This window comes from Pelmatolapia mariae, linkage group LG15, assembly GCF_036321145.2.
Source record: "Pelmatolapia mariae isolate MD_Pm_ZW linkage group LG15, Pm_UMD_F_2, whole genome shotgun sequence".
In the NCBI taxonomy this organism is placed as follows: Eukaryota; Metazoa; Chordata; class Actinopteri; order Cichliformes; family Cichlidae; genus Pelmatolapia; species Pelmatolapia mariae.
In genome coordinates, this window is record NC_086240.1 from 12,998,697 (window position 1) to 13,016,153 (window position 17,457).

At 41.2% G+C, this 17,457-nt stretch overlaps 1 protein-coding gene across 4 annotated transcripts in view; it reads right to left on the reverse strand.

The window, feature by feature from the left end:
* The window catches only part of sash1a (SAM and SH3 domain containing 1a), a 159,201-nt gene that overhangs the window by 28,252 nt on the left and 113,492 nt on the right, over positions 1 to 17,457 (reverse strand). For all 4 annotated transcript variants that reach the window (XM_063494777.1, XM_063494778.1, XM_063494780.1 and 1 more), the window contains exons 2-4: positions 12,730 to 12,858; positions 4,108 to 4,158; positions 3,940 to 3,989 (exon numbers count right to left, since the gene is read on the reverse strand). In XM_063494777.1, coding sequence (XP_063350847.1) covers positions 3,940 to 3,989; positions 4,108 to 4,158; positions 12,730 to 12,858 — 230 coding nt within the window. The remainder of the gene's footprint in view (positions 1 to 3,939; positions 3,990 to 4,107; positions 4,159 to 12,729; positions 12,859 to 17,457) is intronic.

Below are 17,457 nucleotides of genomic sequence, written 5' to 3' on the forward strand. Positions count from 1 at the left end.
GCCTCTGGTAAAACATGAACTGCGGTGTTCGGATGAAAAAGCCATGTATGAGCAACCTCTCGCCATTTTCTAGAAAGTTCAGCAGCATGTTGGATCTCAGCTGACTCCCTCGTTCTGCAGAAGATGACAAACCACATCAAGAACTCTATTTTTGTCTTAAAAGTTGTGGATAAAGCAGAAAGACTGAGTTTTCACGCAAAGTTTGCAAAATAGAGGCCCTGTGACAACACTGTAAAGGTATGTTTAGATGTATAATAGTGTGGGAGTGATAATGAGTGGTGCTGGCTGCACACTGTAAGCTGTTCTTTCAGTTAAATGGAAATAAATCACAGGGGGAACAGAGTACCTTAAATTTATCCAGCTGATAACCTAAGAGACTTATTAAGCTAATCTCTCTTCTAAAGGCATAACTGTCTCGCTCTTTTACTGTCTCTTACCGGCCGGTTTTCACACACCCGTCTGTGAATTCAGCCAACTGCGCACGTGCATACAGCTGCTGAGTCACACACAAAGACAGGTGGTTGTCGCTGAAGCATCATGAAAGACAGTGACGGGATCAAAACAAGATGAACAGGTCACTTTTCCTCTCCAGTTGGTACACGGCTCTGTATGTCCGCGCATGCGACCACGTACATTTGTTCAAATATGGTAGCCCTTGTCTAGGTGCAATGGGAAATCTTTGCACGGCTTAAAGCCCGGCTGCCATGGCAACATAATGAGATGCTAATTGAATGGATGCCTGTATGGTTTACTCCTCTGCTCCCCCTCCCAGACAGGCTAGGGCCAAAGCTAATGCTAAAAGAACTCCCTCAATAGAAGCTTTTCTGTAGCGGCATCGTCAGCCCCCACCCCACCTTCATGCTCTATAAATTAACCTCCCATGCAGCGCACAGACACATGCACTCACGCGCACACATCCGCTCGCTAAAAGAGCCTGAATGTCTTCCAAAAGTGTGTTAACCCAGCATAGTGTGGCTAGGCAACTTAATTGGTTTAACCTTAAATCTTTGGCATGCCTTCCTATTTCAATTCTCCTCTCTGCAGTGAGAAGGGAACATGTAACTGCTAACAAAGGTACTGTATAACATACAGTATCTCTATTTGGGTTGAACCTGTCCAGGACAAGCACAGGTTGCTTCTCATGATGTGTGTACAATATGAAAATTAAAGTTACCACGTGTTTGCTTATTTAAGCCCATATTCACTATGCGTGAATGCTTGGTTTGCGCTCTGAAAATGATATGTTTGTGAGCACTATTCCTAGCAGGGATGAACAGCATGAGTAATTTTCAAAATGATAAGCTGCAAGTACCATTTGTGTTACAGTACAGGGCTTTGAAACTACTGCAGATATGTAATATAGCTCATATGAGGTGTGACAGAGGTGCTGTCTAGAGCAGATGATGATAAACCAGCACATGGGAAGATTTGAACACAGCTGTGTGAGCTCATGTTTAATAGCATCTTACTGCCATTTTTTTGTACTGTGCTCAGGTGAAATTACGGGAATGCACGCGTGTTTGCACACAGACACTGTGTTTTTTGTGTGGTTACAAGGTTGGCCACCTGGAGCAAAGCAATCCCCGGTGTTCTTGACGAAACAATGAGAGGTGACAGTATGACGGTAGCAGTGTCCACAGGAAGAACAGAGGGACGACCTCTTTAGGGAGTCGCAGAGGTCACCGCAAAAGGGAAGGCAGGAAAATAGAAAATTATGCGCTTAGCTGAAAAAGCACGTGCATTTCAACTACGAGCGCACTTTCCTGTCGTTCAGCTTGCCGTCTACTTTGTTCAGCTCAAGGCTACAATACTCACCCGCACAAGGTAAATGTGCTGACAAGGTGCTTTAGTTTTCCAACGTGGTGCTGTTGTTCTGAAACCGATTCTTCACATGGCACAGCTTACAAATCCATCTGATTATTGCGTAAGCTGGGCTTTCCAGCAGCACAGATGCCTCTAAGCGCACTACCATTTTCAAACCCAGTTGGAGCCGGCAATTCGTATCTTCTGTTTCTGCATGTGCGTTTTCATCAAAATCCATTTACCTCTTTTTTTTTTTTTTTTAACCTCACTGATAAGCAAGGTGCCCATTCTGCACAGCAATATCCACCAACCAATCAGCTTCCAAAAACAGGATGTTGCAAACTTGAACCTTTCAGCCTTCTGGGAGTGCTCTGTCAACACCACTTGTAAACCCGGCACAATCAGAGCTGTGCCCACGTCTTGCCAACAAAGTGACATAGAAACAGGGAAAAGAAGGGTGACTCCAGCCCCTGGATGAAGACTGGGAAATCTTATCTGCCTGCTATTGTCCCGCAGAAAGGCGACAGTGGGGTACCCGTGCTTGTGCGCGTGAACGTGCAAGCGTGCCTTTTGTGCGGCTGTAAGGAATCGGGTCCCAGGAATGCACGGGGCATGCCTATCGGTCTCCCTGCACATGATAAATCACTCTACCTGAAATCCATTCACCATGGTGGAAAGTGGACAATGGACAACTTAATAGAGAAGAGAACTGGGGTGAGTGGGAGCAGACAGGCTGCCAGTGAATGATAGATTAAAACAAAGAGGGTTATTACAAGTGCGATGTAGGAAGTTTTGTAATTTAAGAATAAAAACTCAGAGAATGGTAGGTTTACAAGTTATATTATACACATATATATATAAATATATTTATTGGTGATGGTAAGGGAAAGAGAAACCATGCAAAGCATGAGAGAGAGAAAGAAACCAGACTGACAGAAAGAAAAGACATAATATAGTACAGTTAGGGGCTCTTTTAGGGTCTCTTTCAAACAGTAGAGAGACGTCATTTTGGCATCTGGATCCCATCATCTTCTGCATTTGTCTGTGCAACATATAAAGCCATGGGAATAGAGATCATGTCTGCGGTATGCACTTCGCTGGTCATCACATGAAGATGGCAGCTCCACCGGGGCTGATTACTTTCCTAAAATTTGGGGGTTTTCTTTATCACTACCAATGACCAACACTGCCCAAGGAGCTTATTTTGTAACGAGGTCTTTACTAGACAACTCATCATGAGGAAACAAATATATTCTTAACATTCTGTCTCATTTATCAAACATAAAGCGACCTTGTGTGCGCGATCAGGCCATTTAGCCAACCTCAGCCAACTTGGATCGCTTTAAATTTGCATAGCATTGTATAACAGTGACCTCATGGTGGGCTACGACCTAGAAATTTTGTGCAAGCAAAATACAGTGGTATTCAAAAAAGAACATACTTTTGTGTAACAGGATCCAGTAAAAAGGAACCCCACCCATGCCCAGTTCCATCCTGCTCTTTCGTTCATGCTCTTTTGCTCTAATCTTTTGGCCATCACCCTCTCCGTCTCCTCCCCCCTCTACATCGCAGAACACAAAGGCAGGAAGGAAGTATAGACGGCCTGGAGAATAGAGAATGGCTGCTGGTCCAAGCGAGTCAGCCAGAGGAAGCAGTCACTGGGTTTCCTTTAACTGCAGCAGCAATGTGAGCAGAGAAGCATGGAAGACCAACTACATCTTTTTCGAGACGTCCATTAGTGCAGATTGCTCCTTAACTTTAAACTCTCTTGAAAATGACCTTCTAAATAGTCAGTGGGTAATGTTTTATTACCATCATTAGAGCAAATATACACACGTAAACTAGCATCTTCTGCTTCTCTTTTTAAAAAAACAAAACAAAAAAAAACAAGGTTCCACATAATAGATCTACCAAACACATTAGCTGTGTCTGAAGCTGTGTGCATTTCTCTCCATATTTAGCCGTGGACATGAAGAAAGTGTGATTTTGTGTGCAGGCATGCACAGGTTGATATGAGCCAGACACAGGCTGCAAATTGTTTGGAAATGCAGCAGACAGACATCTCAATCCAAGCATATTTCATAGATGCAAACTTGCTACAGTCACATTTTATCAGGGACAAAAATGGAAACTTACTTTCTGTCCGTTTCAGGAGTGGACACCTCGCTGCTGAAGCCTAAAGATTCCTGGAGAGAGAGACAAGGAAGGGGGTGGAGGCACGTGTCAGACTTTTGGTAACAATGACATCTGACAGTATTTCACAAGTGCTACTCTTATGCAGGTGCACATAATGACTTCGCCTACCTGGATCTCATTACGGAGCTGCAGAGAGGTGCTGCTTGGGTCTTGTTTCTCCTGAAAAATTAGAGGGGGAGGAGTGAGAAGGTCAAGCATCACAATCCAAGAGGCAAAGGAGCAAATCACAACACCGGGAAAGTAAAACAGTTCTTTAAGGAAAGCTAAAGACGAAAGCATAAAAAAAATACAGCAGCAGTGGAGGGAATGCTTCACAGTGCACTCATGCATGTACAGACGTTATTGTTTTGTTTTTTAATTATTGTCAGAGTCAGACATACTTGAAAAGGCGTCAAAACAAACACAAGCACGTGTGTGTGTGTACACCAACAACTGCTGCTAGGCAAGTCATGACTTGCTTCAGGCGCTCAAGTCTGCGTGAACCGTTCTGAAAAGTAACTCAGCACCTGCAAAACTGGCTTCCGTGCATCTGATTTTGTAATGACAATTACATCAGTAAACTCCCTTCACTCAAGACAAACACCTGCTAGTTTGCCTCTTATCTTACATTAGAATACAACATGCCATATTTGACTAACTGCACAGGCAGACATGCAAAACAGACATCCAGACCTGACAGAGCTTTGCTCGTAAATTTAACAGTGGCTTTCACTACAACTGTACGAAAACAATATAAATCGCATTTATTTTTAAACTCTCTTTATACACAAAATGTTGCCAAGTTTTTCCAGCTTTTAAACTCGCTGTCAGTGTGTTTGCACTACTTGGCTGGAGCTAATGAATGTGTCTGAAGCAGGTGCATTTATAACAAATCCAGATACAGATGTGCTTTGAATAATGTGCTGAATAAAGACAGACACTGAGGCCGATACCATCACAGCAAGTCTGCAACAAGATTTTAACTTGCAGCGTGTGAGTACTAATAACCAATTATACTCCTTGAGGGAATGGCTGACTACATAGTTCTGGCAGCGCTCTTGTGCCCTTTTGAACTGTCAAGCAGGAGATAACATGACTCCCTATACTCAGACTTGCACAGTGTTACCACTGTTTTTAAACTTCAGGCCATTAACCAGCACAGAAACAGACACAGTCAACAACTTGCTTAAGGCTGGTGAGCATATTTTTTCAATGGCTCTCAGGCTTGAAGACCCAACATCTGAGGTTAACATCAGGACAACGCTCTTATTTGCCCAAGGTCATACCCCTACTCGTTGCACAATTATTATTATGTGACTTCATTCTTAATTTGTTGTCATCCCTTCTATCATGTGAGTAAGCAAGACTGGAAAAGACCCCATTAATTGCCTTAATTTGCAACATATGTAAGAAAATGTCAATTATAACATTGTTAAAACTGCTAATGAAGCACTAATAAATACTCAGTATGCAGGGCTTGGGTTTGGGGTCTTCAACCAGATGGGTCATCAAATTACAAAAAAGGTGAAGACCCCTTTGGTTTGGGTCACTGCCAGCAACATTTATGAGATTTATCAGATCCACCTAAGAACAGAAACCAAAATCTAAGGCAAGTTCCCACTTCCACTTTCTTTCTGTCTGACCTTTATTATTTAGCAGTTCATGAAGAATTACAGGAAACAAGTAAATGCTGATATTACATTTTTATTTTTGGTTATTTTGTCTGTCCTATTATATTGAAAATTTCCAGGATTTCTTAACACATCTAAAATTAAATCCTGTTCCCCGTCTTTCTACAGAACTCTAAGCTTTCCGTTTCACTGGCTCTCTCGCCGCAGGATAACCAACATGATATAGGGGATGGTTGAGGGTTGCTTGCACTGTCTTGACTTCTACAATCAGTAAAAAATTCTTTATTATAAGCCCATTAACAAAAGACAAACGTAATCTAGAATTTCCCCGAAATGGAGAGCGGGAAAGGAAATTGGCATCATCATCCTGCAACTCCACACCCAGGTATTAAGCTGTAGGACAGCAGTCACGGGAAGCTTAATACAGACAGTTTCCTACAGTTAAGAGTCACGCTTCCTAATCTGGACGACCTCCAGTTTAACCTTTTTATATTCATGTAATGGTTGAGGGAATGCAATCCTTCCACGCTGTTGCCCCATGAACGTGAGTAAGGCATGAGCAAGTGTATTAGTCAGGAGTGACATAACTACCTTTAAGCGTTCTTTGGAACTATAGAACAACCGTAAGTTGCAGGTCAAATGAGCAGAGGACCTGAAGTGCTAAAGTGGCTTAAAGCCTCTAAATTAGCCCAAGTCCCACAATAACCACACACACAACTGAGAGGTGGCTGTAAGGATTTTAGTGAGACAGTCATTAAACAATCATTTTTGCTCAACACAAGTCCTACTGGCCATTTGTGTATTCGTCTGTTACTTCAATCAACAAGAGAGACATGTGACTGGAAGCTTCTTCGTGAAGTAAATCAAGTCATGTCGGAAGAGCATTTAATTTGTACATCCCAGGGAATATGGGGATTCCCATAAGTCAAAGAGCAGGTACATATCTACAGTCGTGGAAACTTGTTTCTACAGTCACCAAGCTGGATGTAAGGAAAATCTCAGAAAGGACTGTTTGTCTTTTTTATTACAAAGGCAGAGATTACAAGAGACAAAGACACAACACATTCATCCCTTAAGCAAGCACCACTTTGCCAGCTCTATTTAAACAACTGAATTGTGAAGAATATTGTGGACCCACGTTAAGAGGGAGGGACGCTGTGAACGAGGAGTATACTCACATTCAAACACACAGTACACAAAAAGGTAGTGGTTGGCTGGTTTTGCTATCAAATCCTCTTTGCGGCTTCTCCGGACAGCAGCTACAGGACAGATATCAGTTTCACCAGTGGGTAACTGTAAGCACCATGCCAGCTCGTTGTAAAAATGATTTTAATGTACAATGTCTCTGTACTGCTTGGATATTGGATAAACACAAAAATACAGCCGGACACAGACCCTGGCATCACCACATACATTCCACCACAGACATAAACCCAGTTCAAGGAACATCTACACACATTCACACATCTCGCCCCCACTTTCACACACACTAAAAGACCTAAAAGACACAATGTGGCTCTCTGTTCCTCCTACTCATCCTCAGCTTCCCTTTATTTCCTGTCTGTGCGTGCCATCTCTGACATGGAAAGAGAGTGAAAAGCTGAAAAGATGAGTGAAAAACAAACAAAACCTACATGTTGTTCACTCTCCGCTAGAGATCTGTGGGATTAATCTGTCACAGAGCAGGATGTGATGAGACAAACAGTAAATGGTTTCAAAAGTAAACCTCCATTTCTCTCAGACACACAGTTAAACGATGAATAACTTGCTGACACGGTTACTTGAAAGAGAATATCAAGGCAATCTGTGTTTGAGGCGGTGCCTACGAGCGTGTGTGTGTATAAAGCATAGATCCCACAACGCATCCCCCCCAGAGGGGGCAGGCTATCCTTTACATGAACTTTGCAGAATAATCTTAAGATGCTGCCCTACTTACCTAAAAGTGGCATGTAAGCATGTGAACGTGCATGCGTTTTCCCCCTTAGATGTCCAAAGGCGTTGGTTCGCTTTGTGTGTATGTGCGTGCAAGTGTGATGGGAGAATGATTGGTTAAGCATGACTGAATTAAGTTAAAATGAAAGGGAGAAAGAAGGCAGAGCTCTGACTAATGAGCATCACGATGTCTGAGCACAAGGAAACTGGCATCGGAAACGACTAAACCCTAACACACACACGCTACTGAAAAGTGACTGTACTTCCAAAAACCACATTGCTTTCCATCATTAACCTGGAAACTAGAAAGTTTAGCTTTGCAACAGGAGATCCAGATATTTTTTTAATTAAAGGGAAAGCTTCAAAATACAGATGAGTGCTAAACACATATTCCATTCACTGCAAAAGCCTGTTGAAGTCACTTTTCCTACACCAAAATTACTCCCAACCTCAGATGGAAAAAAAGGTGTATGTGCAGCAAAAAGACCAGGTGGCATAGTGGAGGTAGGCCAGCTGGCATGGCCGAGTGAACCTGGGTGGGCAACTGTAAGTAGCCCTGTAGAAAGATATGTAGTGGAACAGGTACCTACTGCAATCCCTGAAAAAGACGTTAGAGGTGGAACTAGTACAGCACAGTGCAAGCCTGCGGGACTGGCTGTTCTGGAAAATCCACACACACACACACACACACACACTACCCACACTTGTGTTTTCTGAATTTCAACCATGCCACGCCAATCAAGCTGCCGCTTGCCTAAATGTTTTTACGAGAAAAACATTAGCACACCAACATCTCCATCCTCTTCCTTTCAAGGACGTCTGGGAGAGTGTGTGTACGTGCTCGCCGCACAGGGCTGCATTCTTTTATAGCGCGTGGAGCATTCCTCAGCTTTGAGAATCCTCCTCAGCTTTGGTATTTCAAAACAAATACCAAAGTTATTACAACCGATGTCCCGTTAGTGACAAATAAATCACAAAATACATTTAAATATACCACTTGCTTTCCACAAGGGTTTTGCCAATAATAAAAAACACAGCGGCACGAACGTCCTTTGAAAGCAATCTTACAGCAACAAAGTCTCTGCTGTTTGAGCGTGTTTGACTTTGCTATGTTTCTAGGCAAAAATCTGAGAGTAGAAAGGATAAATAAGCAGCAGAGTTCACAACACAGTTTGTCTTTCCTCTACACTGTAGTTTTAACCCAGCTGAACTGACGCACTTTGATGGTTTAACTTCATGTGGGCATTAACCACACGGTTCCTCATCTCACGGTAAAACAAAACAAGTCCGTGCCTGAGTCTTGACCCACAGCTGTCAGGCAATTCAGGTATAAAACAAATAAAACGCATTCCTTGAGTTAGCAGGTTACGATGAACAGATTTATGATTGATAGGATGCTTTGTTTATGCACTTATCCAAAATTATCCTCAAAGATATTACCACACACAGCAGTGCAATGTCTCATTATGGTTGACAGCAAGTGTTAAAATGCCCAACAACCACAAACGCCAAAATGAGCTCTCTTGATTTATATTTAGCGTGCTTCATTTGTACTATTGTGCTATGGTTAGAAAGTGATGTCAAAATAGAGTTTGATATTTCTCTCCCTTGGCCAGACAAGATTAGTCATCCAAGAACCAGTCCCTGCATGTTTAAGGGATCCCTCCTCTGGTGTTTTATGTCTGTGTTTTGGCACTTTTTTTTTCTTCCCTTTGAATTAAACTAAACTTGCACTGACATAACTGTAGCGTGACTTTGTGGCTGCTCATGGGGATAGCTTGAATAACTTTTCCAACTGCCTTGATGTTGAAGAAACAAAAGAAGAAAAAGACAAAAGTTAACTAAATGTATTTACTTCAACTTCAGATGACTTCTGATGATGACTTTAAGCAGTACTTAAAATGATCCTCATCCTCTTCAGAAACTAAAGAATGTCATATATTGCAGTTGTTAGCAATGATAATATGCAATGATAATTTATGCTACTTCAAAGCCACTGGTTAAAACCTTTACAAACTTCTGCCTTGGTGCCTTTTAAGAATCAGTCCACATCTAAAACAGATCTGCAAACCAGTAATTGAATTGTGTTACTAACCAAAATTGAGATCATTTCCTGGAATCTGTGGGCTGCCAATCATTGTTTTTTTTTTTTAATTTGAGGTAGCCTCTACCATAGCCACCGACATCACTGTTTTCAACATTGGGCCAAGCAAATTTTCATTGCTATACTGAAATTTAAAACTCATTTTAAAAATTATCGTAAAAATAAACTACTATGAAGGACCTTCTATTTTGAAAAGGGACACTGAAAAACAAATCATGTTTATGGTTACAGATGTAAGGTACATTAGGACGGTCAAATGCATCTACTTTATTCTAAAATATAACTAAATCCTTTGTATTTAGCTAAGAATTAAAACAGGGAAGACTAAAATGTTTGTAACTCAATCCCAGGCCAAAAAAGAAAAAAAAATCTTTATCCTTCTGACCTGACCTTTTACTGACCCGTTACTAGAGACAACACATTTTATTAAAACTGCTGAACATATTGCTCTTTTCCAGCATTTCCTGTCACTCCAATAATAAAAATCCTCGCGCAGCGTCCGAACGCTAATGTATAAGAGCGCTGGGAAACTGTGAGGCCGTCACGCTAATCCATATCCACATTCCCAAAGAGGATGTTTATTTAACCCTTTGTATCCCACTAACTCATAAAACTAACATAGAGTCACAGAAACAACTGAGAGGAAGCCACGCAGAAAGGAGGTGCATCGATAGCCATCTAAGAGAGAGCTTCCGTCATCAACTCTTAATAGAGAGATCCCCTTGCTTTGCAACAACACAGACAGCCATCACTATGTTAAAAGGGGCACAATACAAGAGCAGGCTAATAATATTGTGCAAGTGGAAAAAAAACCAAATGTTACATTTCTCGTTACTTTAAGAAAAAGAGCCCAAAAAAACCAAAAAGCCCCCAAAACCCCAAAAGAGAAGCTGAATGGTTCCCATCATGAGCAAACTCGCCGTACCAAGAGTCAAGTTGAGAATGCTTTGGAGAACAGAAACTTAAAAAGGCCTTCTTCTTACTTTTTGGTGTTACAATGTTGACCACAACAACACTTTAGACAGTGGGGCTTTCGCATGGGAATTTTCCAGAAGCAAATATCCAGTCAGTGTTTACCTCAAGTTATATTTAACCTGGAGTATGAGGACTTCCATCACAGATTTACTGCCAACCAGACAGCTTTCATGGTGTCTTCTCCGATACCACATTTATCTCAACTTCAGCCTTCTCTAGTACAGCATAATTGCAAACCAAGAAAGGTCAAAGCTTAGGTGACTTTTACCCTAAAATCTCTACTACATAGATCAGATCTGAACTGAAAAGCATATAGTAGGAGAGATCTGAAGAAACAAGTTACCTACTAGTAAAAAAAATAATAATTGAAATCAATAACTGATCTATAAATCTGACATTATGAAACGCATGAAAAATAAGACAATGGCTAAAGAGAGGTGAGCCTTATGGAGTCCTGTCTGCTTTACCATCCACCTCCACTAATAAAATCTGTCTCTATTAATGTGGCTCTTATGACCTTGCCTAACCATCTGGCACTGGTCCCAGGGGTGACGACTGCATGACGCTGGCTTGCAGCCACTGACTTCTGGACACACTTCAAAAGCAGTCATTTTGTTACTCTCTTTCTGACTGGGTGTCCATCGCTCTGTCTAAGCTCATTCTCAGTTCATTTAGTGTCCTGTGCTCTGTCTCGGTACACGCCTTGTGTATTACTTTCACAATGCCTCTTAACAATATTGTCTAAGAGAAGAAATGTTTGTCTTAATCCATTGCATCCTAGAAGGGTTGGTAAAGAAAAGACTGTTCTGGACTTAAACAGCACCCAAAACTAATTTTAGAAAAAGGCCTGCACTCAAACGCAAGGCAAGGTTAAATCCATATAGTGTGGGTTGATACTGCACTTTTGAGAGCTCTTGATAAGGTGTTGTCTGACCTATATTCCCTCCTCCATGTATTTTTCTTCTTTTCTTCTATATTTTGCTGCCAAACTCTGCAGAGTGGCAGGACAGCTGCAGGCTCTCACATACTCCACTCCTCCTCTTCATTCCCCTCATCCTCCTTCCTTCTCATTCTTCCACTATTCATGTCGTTACCCTCCTCCTGCACTGGGCTTCAGGCTCAGGTCCCACTCAGCACAACCCCCAACCCCTCCCCTGAGCCTTCACAGCTTCCTTTACCCCTGTTTTAAGAACTCAGGAGGAGAGCTTCCCTTCAAAACTAAAAAAAAAAAAAATGCCCGAAAGGTAAACACAGATCAAAGTCTGCAGCCAAAGAGACAGCACTTAATCTATAATAAGATGCAAAATGCATTTACAGTCTATCATGAAAGCGGTGACAACAGGATGTCTGAAATCATTAAATGCACAGCACAATAAATCAGCTGTGCCTTTCAATGCAAGCTGAGCCACATGGTCGCCTTGGAGCAAGAGGGGCCACCTATTAAACTGGAAATGTGATGACAGAAAAACACGCGGAAAAATGGGGAGACAATCTGTACAAGGTCTAAAATAAGAAAGTCTAACGTGGCAACAATGTGAGCAAAGTATGTGGACGGAGAGCTGAATCATTGTTTTATCGGGCAATAACTCTACTATGGTCTGACTTTCTAGCAAATGTGGTGGAGAGCGGCAGCTAGCTTAGCAGAAAAACAGAATTGACCATTTGTTTTTGTGTGTGTGTGAGAATTTATTTGCCCTATTTACAGGGACTTACTGAATTGATCTTATACTTGCTCTTGCAAGCATGTGTACTCATTGGGTTGCATGCTGCACAAAGCTAGGCCCTCTGCAGCAGCACCAGCAGCATTCCATCATAGATTTACTTGCAACTTGGCAACCAAAGAAGTGTCTTAGTATCCTACATCTCTCTGAAAAGGACTTGTAGTGGTGTTCAGGCACACTGGCCTCGGGGAAAGACTTGGACATTAACACAACTTCATCTTGTTTGTTCAGTCTCTGCTATTCCTTGTCTGGCAGTTAGTAAAGAGTGTAAAAAAATAATAAATCAAGCATGCAAGTTCAGAGGAGAGGCAAAGAAAATGCTGTGCATGAATAGCCGTTCACATGATTTCATTAGGCGAGGTAATTACATGGGCGAGTGTGCATTTACCATGTCGAGTTCCTGGGAGACTCGTCGTTTGCGTAGCTCCTCCATGCGGTCGTTGACGTCACTAAAGCAGGTGTTGTAGTACTCAGAGTATTCCTGTGCAAGGTCATCTATGTTGCCCAGAGAACCATCCTGAGGAGAAGAAGGGGCATAGTTTTAGCCAGAAAACTAAAACCACTGATAATTCCGCTGACAATGCTCCCACTGGAAAAACTTTGCATGAATTATGAACACTCAACTGCTTTGTTTCAATTTACTTTCTGCACTTAGTCTTTCCTTTACACTCTTTCATATAGCTGCACTTCACAATATCCCACCAGTACTGCAGGGGAAGGAAAAAGCCTAAATGAGTTGGCACACTGTGTGACATTCACATCCCCTCAAAACTTTGTATAACCAATGTAACATACACTTACAATTAGTGGCAAATAGAAGTTAACTAGGATGCATTTTTGTATGCCTAACACAGACATTCCCTCTCACTCCTACGCAGTTTTGATAAACTAAATATTTTCTTGGGTAAGTAGAAACAATATTATTCTTTATATGCAGTCTTCTTGGCGATGCCACTAATTTCAAAGTGTCAACTACCGTTCAAACTGAGACCACACTGCTTCACCCATGTGGCAAACTACGCCACACAAACAAAAAAACCTAAAAATACCCCCGGTAAAAGGGCTTTAGGGCCATTTATTCATTCTTATCAGGTTCCATTCAGTGTCACTGGCAGGCCTTGGTTTGTTCCTGGGTTTTTGTCTTTATTTCAAGATGCCCTTTACCTCCTCAGACATTCACCAACCTCAAACCCAAACACACTTTTTCCGGCAAGCTTCAGTTTATATCAGCACAGTTCCTGCCTTTGTGAGGAAGATCTGTTTAGGAATAATGGAGGAAGTTCTGCTCCAAACATTAAAGAGCTTACCAAAAAGAAGATAACACTATGAGGTAGTCGAGCAAATTTTAAATTCAGGTTTTATTGAAATGTGTGGCTGAACAAACTGTCAACATAAAGAGGCCTGTTATGAAGCAAAGTTAATTAGGGTGACTTATGTTTATGTCAGCCCACCTTTGAGATTTGGAATATCTTAATTATTTTCTCAAGGCTTAAAAAAAGGAAGAAAAAAAGCACTTAAATATTAATTACTTTCTTGAATTAAGTCATTGATATTTCTTTGCAGGACATAAAGCAACTTTTGTACAATGTGGGAGAGAAGCTCATCTCCCGCATCTTGCCTTGGTTAAAATCTAGGCCACTCTGGCAGCGATGGCCCACAGTTGAATATTCATCAGTGTTGATCTAATCTGTGCCAGGCAGACAGCTAGCATTGAGTCACTGTGCAGGGTCCAAACAGTCTCCCTCAGTCTCTGTCTTTCTCAACTGGACTCCCTATCTGGGTGCCAGGCCACATATGAATGGATCACTGTGAGTAAGGTGTCACACGCACACCCGTGCATACACACACAGGGGTATAGGGCCTTCTTCAGACCTTGGTGTCTAGTCAGGAAGAACACACATTAGTATGCGCACACATTGCATGCTGGGGATTTCAAAAGCATCAGACCAAAACAAACTGAGTTAAGCCAATCACAAACACAGCTCGGTGAGACCGAGCTACGATTTATTAATTGTAAGATGAGCACATTACTGAAAATAAAACAACAAAAAACACACAATTGCTTTGTCTCAAATGTACACTTTGGCTTGCTGTGATCTGTCCTCCCAACATCTTTTCTTGAGAAATCCTGTTTTGGCCAGACATGTGGTTTGAGCTGACTGAGAATCCCAGTGGAAACACTCCCCGAGCAGACACACGTTTTCGCCCTCATTCCTCACACTGACTGAAAGCGCACACTCATTAGAGAATCCCAAAATGTTACAATCAGACATCAAGACTGTGCACATATATTTGCAACATCCAAATAGAAAGAGTAATGCCCGTTTTAAAGTTGCACAAATCATTTTTTTTTTAGACGACGACTCTTTTTTTTTTTTTTTGAAACAGTGATGGATTTTTTTTCTTTTTTTTTAAGCAGAAGAAACATTTAAGTTTTGAAGTCATTTGTCTCCACTTGCAGTACTATCTCTCAGCTGTGGACAGGTAAAGCTGCATATGTTTTTAATGTTTTCAGATAGACTGCTAAAACAGGGCCCCACAACTCCCGTGTGTGTGCAGAGATGACTGAGATTCCTCTGATTCTCCAGTGGGATTACCTCATAGGCGCTCGACACAGCTGAACCTCGGGCCTTCACTTCCACCGTCACTTTGTACAGTGACACATTCACATGTTCTGTTGTATAATGACTCCAGATGCTTTTGGGTGAATCACAACCTTAAGAAAAGGTAAACCAGCTGTTTTCTCATAATGACTGACTGACTGGTCATGTCATCGCACGAACAAGTGCTTTGTCCACATTTTACAGTAAATCTGTCAAAGTGGAAGTGAAAATGTGGTAGTATTGTTTGGAAATTGGGCAAGATGGTAGGCACTGACGCTGGAACAGTGATAGTCTGTGGGCTACAAACCAGGGCAGCTGTTTGGTGAGAGGAGAATAAAACAGCTGTAATCTGATAACAGAGATCCTTCATTTGTTAAGAGATTAACGCATAAGTCATTATGTAACCTAAAACAAAACAGGCTCTGTTGGCAGTAAGTCTCAAAAGATCCTTACTGTAAAACTCTTACTCTGAAGCCGTTTACATGCGCACATATAGAACTATAAACACATCTAGTTTCATGACTGTGTGCCGATGTACGTGATGTAACAGCTACTCCACCCTCGATGTGAAGGAGGCCAACTCCCATTTAAACTTTAACAATAGCAACAATAGTCGTACCAAGAACTCCACCCAAGCAAGAATGGGTGAGGTCGTTTGTATGAAATCAGAGTAAAGAGTGTGCAAGTGTCACAAAAGCTCATCATTCCATTAAGATGGGTACTTCTAATTTCAAGATGAAAAATTTCCGTTTTGTTTAAAAAGCAAACCCCGAAAAACTGGAAGAAATTAACGAATCACTCGTTTGTGTGAAGACCACTGCAAATTAATGGCTGACACATTGCGCCACCATCAAAACAGAAATTAACAGCGCTTATTAATGCTGAATGATTTGCGGTACATAAAATTCCTTTACAATTGATTCAAAAAGAGATGATTTACATCTATGGCAGAAATAAAAGTGAAGTAATTATGTCTTTCTACACAAATCTCTTATAATCTGCTTTATTTTAGATATTCAAAAGTAAAGATATACATGCATATGCTTTGTATGCAAAGGTTGCACAGAGAAGGGAAACAGCATGAAGGTTTAGTAGCCTCGGGTCAATTGGCCATGGAATTCCTTGCATTCTTACTGACACAGGGTTCCTCTACAGACATTCAGAAAGTCAATTTGGAGAAGCATCACTTTAATCATGAGGCATGTCGGTGCGCTAAACTTCAGCAGCTTCCATTTCAGGCACTTTTTTTTTAAATCATGAATTTATTGCCAAAAACATAAAGCAATATAATTACAAAATATATATATTGACGTGCACCCCCACTGTTACATTATGAAAATGAAACCCAGTAAGCGCTTTATACTCAAGTAACCAACAGCGAGCACATACTCAATATAGTATTTTAAATTAAATATGATACAAATCTGGAGAGAAAATTCCCCAGGATTCAACACTTTTGTTTGAGCATTTCATATAACAGAATACATAAAGGGCTGTTCAGTCCTTTAAAAAGAGGCAGTACACTGTTGAAGTGACAGTTTCTTTAAGAGGGAAAAGTCAAAACTATGTGAAAGGCACCCAATGAAGGTAATTCACACAGCTAGCATGCAAGGCACTGATAACTTGCAACTTTGGGAACATCTGCTCAAAAGCGCTTTCTTGGGATATCGGTGACATGAGCAGAATATCTGCTAAGGCTGGAGCTTCACTCAGTTTATCTTCTTCACATCATGTTACAGAATATCTAAATAAAAGCTTGCTTGTTTATTAGCTAAAGAAAAGCCAGTATAAAAAAATCAAATATTTTTCTTCTGTTTCAACCTTTAATGTCAAATTCCTCCATTTATCATACCGGTGTTTAGTTTTACATGGGCTGAATAGAAGTGTAGATGGTATTAACTATTGTTACAATCACGCCCTTGTGACTACCCATTTTGTGTGTTCGAGAACAATGACAATGGATGACAAAAGAGCCGTCTGATGTAATGCTAGAAGGTTAGCAGCATGATCACTTTCACTTGCTAAGCAAACTCAGGACGGGACTGGCAGACTGAAACTGCTGCCAGCTGGGTTGCATTGTGGTGCACTGTACTAATGTTTTTATAAGTGAATCTCTTGAGTCACCAACAATAACAATACATCACCTCTCCAATAGTCCAAACATCATAAGATAAATTAGCCAGTTGTTACTACATCCACCAATCTACTTAGTTCCTCAAACGCCTCCATAAACTAATCCCACCCTGCTTCCCTGGATTAATACCATTCTATTGGTAACAAATAACATGAAAGAGAACATGCCATCTGTTAACAGTATAACACAAAATATACATTTAACAATAAGACTATTTGATAAAAACATCACTGGGTGTTGCATCAGCCTGCTGCAATTCTTAAAAATGTTAAAAGTGCTGCAGGTGAGCACGAAACAAATCTCCAAACCAGGAGACATCTGACTAAAAGTTGGCCTTCAGGCCAGCAGAGGAAGACTGTTAAGGAGGGTAAGGCCAGGG